This window comes from Antennarius striatus, chromosome 19, assembly GCF_040054535.1.
Source record: "Antennarius striatus isolate MH-2024 chromosome 19, ASM4005453v1, whole genome shotgun sequence".
Lineage (NCBI taxonomy): Eukaryota > Metazoa > Chordata > Actinopteri > Lophiiformes > Antennariidae > Antennarius > Antennarius striatus.
Window position 1 is genome coordinate 8,708,741 of NC_090794.1, and position 10,762 is coordinate 8,719,502.

Sequence of the window (10,762 nt, forward strand, 5' to 3'; positions counted from 1 at the left end):
TGTGCTAAGGATGCCCTGTTTCTGCTGAAAATACTTCCTTTCATGGTAGCTCTTATAGAAGATGTCATTGTGTAATTCTTTTTCTATGCATTGTAGAAAACATTCATGAATTTTGAAGCATGAAATCATGGCATTGTCACCATGCCATAATGATATAGTATTATTTTTAAAGTAATGTATCCAGATAATAATCCAGATTATTATCACAAACTTGAGCTACACAGGTCCAAAAATTACAATCCTGCTGACAAACCAGCCAAGCAACAAATTAACATACCAACAGAGAGGATCACTGGACATTTACGAAATGTTGATTATAAATGTATTTCATGTTTTGTGGTGTTTTCACAATAAATGTGGATGTAAGAAAAATACTGTAGAGAGAAGACATGAAATCCGGAGTTACCTTTAACAAGCAACAGTAACAATATAATGACTTAGCATGACCTGCTAAGTATACTGAAAACATACAGAAAACAGGTGGAAATGAGAATTGCTTTAATTTTTACATTTGTAGAAAAATGTTTTCAAGAACAGTTAGTACAAATATTGTCTGTGAGCGTCCTGCACTTTATATTGGTATGGGTTGAGTCTAATGTGCTTGAAGCCACGGAGAGACAGAGGACAGTAGCCTGACCCAAACCTGACTACCAAAGGGCAAAGTAATTATAGGTTTAATAATAATAAGCTTCATCAAAATGTGAATGTTTGGCAATGCAGCACATAAATGAACAATAGAACTTGTAGCTGCCATTTACAACAAAATCTATGCGATTTTCAGATGCCATCTTGTTTCTACCCAGCATCCATCTATAATCATGTTTACCTTAAGTTTGATCCTACTGAATCACTAGTCTAGTTCCCTGATGTGTCAGTAGCTTCAGGGCTAGACACCTTCTTCCGGCCGCTCGCACTGCCTCTCTATTATGTTTATGTATCAGCAGTCCAGGCTGTGCAGCTGGTTCTTCTTGTCTGTCTTCCCCTGCAGAGCCGCAGGAAGAAGTGGCAGATTCAGATCCGCCATCCGGCGCTCGAGAGATGAATGCAACTGCACTGAATTCCTCTTTGCTTCATTCGTCCCTCCCCCTGCCGTCGCTCTGGCTCCTCCTGCTGCTGCAGCCAGATCTCTTCTCTTGCTCCGCTCCTGCCTGAGGGTCTTAATAGCCAAAGTATGCTGTCTCTGCATGGGGAAGACAGGTGGTTTTGCCCCGTTCAGCAGGATTCCCGGGGGTCCAGGCCGAGACAACCCTACCCATGTCATCTTCCTGCCTCGTCCATCTTTTAACCCAACGTTACGCAATCGAGGAAGTATGGCAGCGGGTGAAGTCTTTGTCCTCTCTAAGGTACCAAGGTGGTCTTTTTCTGGAGATTGTGCATCGGCCTCCAACAGCATCCTGGGAGAAACCTCTTTCTTTTCCAAGGAATAAAGTGTCTGCTGCTTCTCCAGACGCTCGTTGGTACTCAGGTCATGAGAATGGTCGTCCTGGTGGCGGATGTTGTGGAAGCAGTCTGATCCAGGGTCTGCCGCCCCGTCTGATTGAGTTGTCCTGAGATGGGTCGGCTTGGATGTGCCGCTATCTCTGATTGGCTCAGTGAGTAAAAGAACTTGGCAAGGGGCAGATTCACAGAGTTGAGATCCAGAGCTTTTAGGAGGGGAGAGTTGGACAAGTTCCCCTTCCCGAAACACAGTCACTAGAACACACAAATATGTAGATGTCAGACACGGCAGCGTGATGCAGCTTGTGTTTCTGCACTATGAATCCTCACCTTCAGGGAACAGCATCTTTCTAGTGTCCAGGGTAAGCTCCTTATCAGTGGCCCCATCCCCTGCAGACATATGTGGGGGGGAGGGAGAAGGAAACCGCTGGGGTATTGATGAGGAGACAGTATGAGGAAGCTGAGGTAGAGATGGAGAGGGAGGTTGGTTCTCCACGTCCTCATGCTGGTCCTTCCCGTGTACATCCTCTGGCCTCTTCCTGTTGCTCTTGGAGTCTGTCGTCATCTGATGGGTTCTCAGAGGCCTTCCTGATGGCTTTGAGCTTTTATCTTTGGTTGGTTCCTCCTGAAAACATGTAGACATTAGCTGTTAGGAGACTCATGAGGAGAACAAAGTAGAAAAGCAAAGAGTTGTATTTTCACATTACTTCAACTCTTAATGCTGATACAGCACACTCTGTAGAGGACAAGCAAAGATCATTCTTTAATTCGCTTTTTAACTTAGCATCTACTTAAAGAAGGAGGATCTCAGTTAGAGATGCCATTTATAAGTGTAGATGTGACGAAAATTCATATTTGAATCTATGGTTGAAAATAATAAACCCAAGTCTTGCAGTAGTATGAGAATCATTGTGCATATACAGTAAATCTGACACAGTCACACCAGGTCGGGGAAGAAGTCAAAACTTACATGCATAAGAAATGTAAGTAAAGCTAGACCTTCAAACCTTCAGTGTCATTGATCATTTGAATTAAAAAACAGTTTGAGATCCTTAAACTGTGTCAGAAATAAAAATTCTGTTTAATTAACCAAGAGTAAAATAAAATTTGAAAAGAGATCTCAGAAATCAAAAATGTTTCATTTACAGTACATCTCCTGTAGGGTGCCAAACTGAGACTAAGGCTTATTTCTCCTATGTCTCAGTTTTTTTTCTTTGAGGAACAAAAAAATGCATTGAATCTCACTTTAGTCTCCTTTTAAGTTTCAGAAGAGATTTATTTTATTCAATTCTCAGAGTCAAATTTAATTCTCCTAGTGAATTAGGAGAAATAGTCTCATGTCTAACGATCTCCTTGTGATTAATTGCCAATATTGTTGCTACTTCCTTCTAATACATAGAGCATTTTTCTATTAAGAATTCCTCATCATTGTGCTGTGTGTGGGATCCTACTAGTGAAAATCCTATGGACTTTTTTTGGTCCTATAAATTTGTATATAACCAAATATGTATATAACAATTGCTAAAAATTGCTCTCCCTGCATTTAGTTTTGCTCAGAAGACTCCAGTCACTTCTTTCCAGCATCTGACAAATCGACCATCTTTATCCAATAAATCTTGTACTTGAGAATGAAGCCTGAATGAGGTATGAGGCACAAACCTTGTTTGCAAATGAGCTGTGAACCTTGCTGGCCTTGACTCCTTTCTGGCTCCTGCTGAGCTGCTTGAGAAGCAGGTGATAAGAGGCCATGATGGCGGACGGCCGGTTGGTGGTGAGCGTGTGAGTGATTTCAGAGAGGGAGTAGCCCAGCTTCTCCGTCATGTACGTTAGCGCAGATGAGTTGAGTTCCTCCGGACATAACCTACAATAGCATAAAAATAACGAGACAGAGAATTGGAAAGAAGACGATTTAACAGTGAGATCATTGAGAGTTTGTTGTTAAGTAATTGAACAATTTTAGTTTGAAATTCTTCAGTTGTGGGAAAAACAGAACTGAGTCATTCATGTGGATTTCTGAAAAAGCATTGTTGCCAGGAAGAGTCGTACATGATTGCATTTCCACACTGCGTGAAGTGACAAAAGCTTTTAAGTCATGTTATAATAGACAAAACTGTTCACCCACCGACCACAAAAATTTTGATCTGTTAGAGAACTTTCAGCCATTTCCAGCTCGGCTCTGCTGCTGACAGTATAACGTTTACTGCAGAACTTTTATTGAGGACGGCTTTTGTCTCATTTAACACTCAAGGAAATGTTGAAATCAAGAAAGGATTTACACAGTTTTTCACACAATATGTAACACTGTGGATCTCTACCTGTTCTTATAAGAAAGTGTGTGTAGTGGTTTCTTGGAATGTCCTTCATTGATCCATCTCTCCTCCATCGCAGCTCTGATGCTGGGCCTTTTAGTAGGGTCTGGCTCCAGTAGAGACAAAACAAACGCCTCTGCCCCTGAAGCAGGAGCACATTATACACATTTCATTTCAATTCGGTGATTTCTGTAAGTAGTTTGGTAATTTAAAAAAAAAAAATACTATCAACAAATTCTGTGCTTCTGTTAGAATTTAGGATGTATTTTAGACGAATTTAACAATGTGCATTATCTATGCTGTATATATTTTTTGTTTTGTTTTTCTTTATTTTTATTGTTCACCTTTCTCCTATTACCCACATTGAACTACCAGTAAATACAGTTGTCTAGACTGCTGGACTGATGTCACTCATGATGACCTCATTGGAACTTTATCAGGGATGACATCATGGAGAGAAGCAGGACGTCTCTTCAGGACACCACTTTCACACCTCCTTCGTGAAGGGATCACTAGTAGCTGGCTCAGAGCCCTACTGCGTTGTGATATCCACAAATGTGTTTCATGTGACCGCACACAATAGTTTTGATCCACACAAAAATAATGTCTGTGTAATATTTGCAGAGGAAATAGCATGTCAGAACGCCTTTCACAACTTCACATTTAACCACATCACTCAGTGTGGATGTTAATAATACATTAAAATGTGAGACAGCAATGCGATATATATATATATATATATATATATATATATATATATATATATATATATATATATATATATATATATATATATATATATATATATATATATATATATATATATATATATATATATTAGTTGCCCAGTTGACAACTGGAGCACTCTGGCTTGTAAAAGTTGAGCAGATCTTGATCAATGAGCAGTCAGGACACAGTCTGAGTCTATGCTGTGTCTCAGATTGCCGCCTGTGGCAGCAACACAGCCGCTAATCTCATCTTGTCACAGTTTCGGAAAATCAAATCAAAGCTCAATTGATTTTGTGCACAGTAACAGAAGCTAAGCTTGTGGAGACAGGTCAGCATGACAAAGTGTAACAGAGTGACTTAAGGCCAAACTAAAGCAGACACTAGAACCAATCTCATTTTCATCCCCTTTGCCGCCCGAGTAATGTGCTTTTTGTTTCATCTTTCTATCTGCAACGGTTGCGAAGATATTTGGTGGACTAACTAATGAATGGACGGACGGATGAACGGACAAACACATGAACGCTTACGGTACAATTACAATACATCATCACTTTGAAGCAGGTTGTAAAAATGCGGGTCCAATGCGGGTCCCTTTCAAGTTGTGAAACTGAGGAAGTCTGAGAAACCATTCAGTCTGATAAATGTTATTTAATTAAAGGTCTCATATTATGTTTTTTTCAAGTCATGTCATTCAGCTGCCAGATGTCCAACTACACTGTATTTGAAATGTCTTGCCCCAAAGTGATCCATGGTCCTCCATATCTTTCATTGAATTTTGATAAAATTACTTCCGCCCCCAAACGCTCTGTTAGTGGGGCGTAGCTCTCTATCTCCACCCCCTCTGAGCTGCCTCTATCAACACCTGCCTCCCCTCTCGTGTTAACGTGTGTTTTGTTTGCATGAGCAACTAGAGCGCGCACAGTAGAGTTCCGTCTGAAACTTTTTTGACTTTCAGTAACTTTTGTACTACGTATTTCGCTCTTATTTTTCTCGTGTTTGTCTCTCTTGTTAATGATTGTTGATTTCTCTGCGCTGAGCGTAGAGCCACTTTCTCAGTCGAACGTGACTCCGTTGTTCATTATGTAGACACTACATGGGCTGATCCTATTGAGACCACCAGTTAACATCGCAAAGAATTTAACACAGTGTTAGCAAAGGGACAAAAATCAGTGGCAAAGACAACAGATGTTCACAGACAGGACGTACACTGTTTCTCGGCAATCGTCACAGACAATGAGAGATCACTGGGAGTGAAACTATCGTGAAACATGCGATAGGTAAGCCAAAGCAAGCAGTGTATATTGAACTGTAGCGACTACTGTATATTGAACTGCCTGTTGGGCGCCATGTATGTATATGTAGAGACCTGGAAAAAAATGTGATTTTCATTATAGGACCCCTTTAACTTTCATTGTATTGTTTTATTCATTTATCTGGATTTCACTCCTTCTGTGTTATGACTTTTCTGAAGTTTTTTTTTTTTTCATGTCAGTACTCAAATAGATATGTTGATGGGTTTTTTTCTTTAGCAAGGTGAAATGTTGCGTTACCTTTGCTGACATCACTGGGGATGCTACTGATTTCACCATTGACCATCTTCTGGTGAAGCTGTTTGATGTTGAAAGGCTCGACAGTGAAAGGCAGAGTCCCCGTCAGCATTGCGAACGTGCTCACGCCTCTACAACCAGGACATTTAACATGCAAACAGAATTTCAGCCTGGGATTTGATTAGAACAGAAAAGAATGTGCATTTTTTTAAAATAATGGAGCGCAACACACTGTGCTTTTATGACTTACATGGACCAGACATCCACTTTGGGTCCATACTTCCTGTGAGCGAGCAACTCTGGGGCCGCGTAGGCGGGACTTCCACACTGCGTGCTGAGGAGCTCCAGAGACAAAGATTCAGCCTTCAGAGTGTTACTCAGGCCAAAGTCTGTTGGAAACGTAATCATTTTAACAGGGAAGCACATTTACAGAGACTGACACACTGATCCGGCCTACATTTATCATCGTTGCTCTCTTAGTCAGATGTCACCAGTAAAAGCAGAAACATCAGCATACCCACAATCTTTATGTTGTTGTGTTCATCCAACAGGAAGTTTTCAATCTTTAAATCCCTGCAGACAGAAAGAAGATAGAAGTGTGAGGTCACAATGGATGAATATGGTTTGATGCATTACTTTCATAACCTTTGACTTAAATCATGCAAGAATTTATAGAGTTATTGTTTCTGAGCAATTTACTGCGGCGGTCAGTCGGTTTAAAACTCCAGCAATGTGTGAATAGCCTTACTGAGCTTTTTTCTGTTTATTCATGAGCAGATGAGGAACCCGCAGAAGAAAATGAAAAGCTAAGCTTAATGTGGATTTGGTTACAGCTCAAACTTTTACGGTGCTGTTCAAAAATGGTTTTATTTGCACTTTATGTGGATTAACATTTAATAATCACTCTGGGGATTTGTTTGCTTTTGGATTATTGTGATTTTCAAATCAGGCCAATGTGAATTTCTCAGGGCGATGTCGATCTCTTACTCGCTCTTCTCCACGATAACGACGACTGCGAATTCACCTGGAAAAGTAGCTTGACATCCCTTCGCCCTGGCCTCAGCACCAACCACAAGGTCTGCTCTGGAACTACTAAGCTAAATGAAAATCTGTGGTCGGGAGAGAGAGAGATCCCCTATAAACCATAGCCTGGGAATCAGCCATGCTCCTTTCATCTGCCTTCATCTAACAAACAGACACCGGAGTTTCAGAAAATCCAAAGAGCCCCACTTGCAAAACAAGAGGAAATTTCAAAGACGAATGGAGGGTAGAAAGAGGGGAAGGAGAGCAAGAAAGAGTGAGAGCAGACATTGTTATGGAGGATAAAATGTTTGCGGTAAACCTACTGGATGTGGGTGGTATTGAGGTTGATTGAAGTGCAAATTTTCCATTTATATACATCTTAATCATCTGTGTGTGTGTGTGTGTGTGTGTGTGTGTCTGTGTGTGTGTGTGTGTGTGTGTGTGTGTGTGTGTGTGTGTGTGTGTGTGTGTGTGTGTGTGTGTGTGTGTGTGTGTGTGTGTGTGTGTGTGTGTGTGTGTGTGACAGAGAGAGGTGCTACTGAAGAGTTGAGAATGGTGTCGTTGAGGGACTTCATTAGAGAGGAAGTCCATGATGTTGTGATGATGTGTGAATCATGGCAGCGGCGCAGGATGATGAGGTCATTGCCTGGTAATCACATTCCCACCTACAGAGGAGCCAAGGTCTTAAACGCTATAGCACAGCGCCGTACATATTAGCTTATGTTTGTAGGTCTCGTACTGGGTATTGAGTCTTTGACACCTACACCAACTGAGATGTTAATAAAATTACACTCTGAACTCCCACACTGTACTGTGCCCCTTGCTCACAGCCCTTCCTCCCATGTAAGCTGTTAATGCCTTGTAAACTGAGTGTGTATGCATGTGTGTGTGAAGTCTGGGCCAAGCATGCAACAAACAGCTACCGATGGTTGGCAGGTTTGGCTCCACCATACTGGGCTGTGACATTTTGAGAATATAACAAATTAGTGCTTTTCTTCCTGGGCTCAGTAGCTCACACGTTTGTTTCACTAATGTAATAGCATAGTTGCCCAGGTCATATTTGAATATTTTTGGAAAACAAGACAATGTGCTTGTTAAATAATTTTTTAACAAGCACATTGGTATTTTCTTTACTGATATTGTAACACAATGTTCAACCAGATGTGTGTACAAGTTCAGAACGGAGAGTTGCAGACAAATGAGCCCCAGGCAGTGCATAAAGATGTCAGCCCCTCTGGGAGGACAGGTGACCACCAGCCACTCCCTATAAACATCACTCTAACCAGCATTCTGATAGGATGAGGACATAGGCAATAAGGCAAAAGGCAATAAGGGTGATTCAGGAGTGGCATGAGAGTAAATCCCTGACATGACTCCTAATTTTCACCTAAAAAAATTTGGTTAATTTTAATCTTACAAATTTGGCCTGAAACAAATTGAAGTAATCTGATTAGTAGCAAATCGGTTTTATTTCATGTGGATTTAAACATGAACCAGGATCAAAAGACAAGATTCCAAGAATTATGAATTACTTTAAACCATAAATATTTATAGTATCAACTAGGGTTAGAGTTAGAGTGCTGCGCTGTATGTGTGTGTGCGTGTGTGTGTATTCACACCTGTGTACAATGCCATGTTTATGGAGGTGATCCACTGCGGAGAGGATCTGACGGGTGTAGCGCCGCACCTCCTTCTCCTCCAGCCTCCTCTTGTCACAGATCCTGTCCATCAGGTCTCCTCCACCACAGAGCTCCATGGCCATGTAGTAGCTGTTCTCGGTCTCCAGAGTCTGGCACGCAGTCATTCAGAAGCAGAAAACAAATGAATAAATAAATGAAATAAATGAAACATTTACTTTAATTCATGTTTTACTATTGCCATTACATAAATTCCTGATGTTATTGTTCTACCTCCAGCAAGACCACAATGTTTGGATGTCGGACCATCTGATGGATTCGAGGTTCTCTCTTCATATTCTTCAGCACATATGAGTCCTGGCGTGCTTTCTTCTTATCGATCACCTTAATGGCCACCTGAGTGCAAACACAAGGGAACGCATACACATTTCAATGAATTTGGTGAATTGATGATGGATTAAAATGACAAATTTCTAAATTAGCTTGCCAGGTTAACTTCATTGTCACTCTGTGTAAAAACAAAACGTGTGGTAAAACTTGAGTCCAGTTCTTAAAAGTGGACAGCAGTGTGTGTGTGTGTGTGTGTGTGTGTGTGTGTGTGTGTGTGTGTGTAAAAATCACCAGACCTCTGCTCCACAGCTCTCGTACCTGCAGAGGTTAACAAGGGCTAAGAGGAGCAAACACCCCCCAGGAGATGAGTTTGTCGTTACCAAGACAACCAGGTCAGGTACACATGAGTGAGGGTCAGGGAGTCAGTGATGATTGAAAGAACGAAATGTCTCCAACACATAATAAGTAAATATATATATACAGTATTTTCATATACAATTAACAAAGTAAAACACTCAGCAAACAGAAACAGCTTTGTAATATTGATCAGAATCAAATTCTGACTGTTTCATCAATTTGTTTTTAGAGATTTTTTATAGATGAGCAGTAGGAGATTCTGTTCCTTTAAGAGATGGATAAATAAACCAATTACAGAAAGGTCTGACTGGATTTTTGTACACATGGCAAGAATAATAACAGTCCACCCTGTTATTCAAACACAACTGAATGTAATCATCAGCTGCAAGTCTACCAGTCCCAAGTTGTAAGCATATAATCATAATCTAGTGTGTGTGTGATCTTTTCCTGATCCAACGTGTCGGCCCCACCGTCTGAGGCGTCGCAATTCATGTGTTCATTCTCAAATGAGGAGAAAGAGCTGACCTTTTCTCCCGTGCCGATGTGCAGCCCCTCCATCACTTTGGCAAACGATCCCTTGTTGATCATCTTCCCCACCAGGTAGGACCCCACCCGTTTGGAGTGGGGGAAACTCCTCAGCAGCTCCCTGGGGACCTTCAGGGAGGGCAGAGGGAGCCGCTCCCGGGACGGCCCTGGAGCATCCCACTGGGATGGGCCACATTCCCCTTTGCCCCCTTCCTCTGCCACCATGTCCTCTGGAGAGGGCTTCACTGCTGCAGATGGCATCTCGGACGGGGCCCGGGCCCCATGGGGCCGCCTCTCACGCACATACAATCAGATCCAAAGACAGGACAGCGGTGCTCATGCCAACACAAACAGATGCTTTCAAACCGGTCGGATGAAGAGAATACGGACACAGAGTTGCTCTACTTCCACTTATGGGTAACAGCATCCTTTATTCCAGGTCATCCGATGGAAGTTTTCTTCTCTTCTTTCAGTTTGAACACACGCAGGTGCCTGAACGTCTGTCTTCAAACCCAACTGTGCAGCATGCAACACTGACTCCTCTCTCCTTTGTTCACTCTGTCTCTCTCTGCTGGTTAGTGGATGATTAACTGTTGTGTACTTAGGTCAGCTCTAGCGATGAAGAGGACATTCTACACCGTAATTACCCCCCCTTTTGCACTCGCTAAAGGTACACACAGTTACACAGTAACCCCTACTTCACTTCCTTCAAATCATCTTTTCTAATTCTGTACATTTCTGTTCGTCACTGACAGGAACAGGTTTGTTGTCATACAATACATAAATACATACAATCATGTATTTGTAAAAGAAAGATTTAAAAAAATATATTTTTTATCATTTAAGCAACTAAAAAAATTTTAACTGG

At 41.6% G+C, this 10,762-nt stretch overlaps 1 protein-coding gene across 1 annotated transcript; it reads right to left on the reverse strand.

The window, feature by feature from the left end:
- Positions 1–565: 565 nt before the first annotated feature.
- LOC137613860 (hormonally up-regulated neu tumor-associated kinase) lies at positions 566–10,155 on the reverse strand. The gene is made up of 10 exons (XM_068343316.1): positions 9,895–10,155; positions 8,956–9,078; positions 8,665–8,834; positions 6,540–6,595; positions 6,273–6,411; positions 6,026–6,153; positions 3,753–3,888; positions 3,097–3,298; positions 1,768–2,062; positions 566–1,692 (listed from the first exon to the last, which is right to left on the reverse strand). The coding sequence occupies exons 1-10, from the start codon at positions 10,153–10,155 to the stop codon at positions 938–940; spliced, it is 2,265 nt and encodes a 754-aa protein (XP_068199417.1). The 3' UTR covers positions 566–937.
- Between the last annotated feature and the right edge of the window lie 607 nt (positions 10,156–10,762).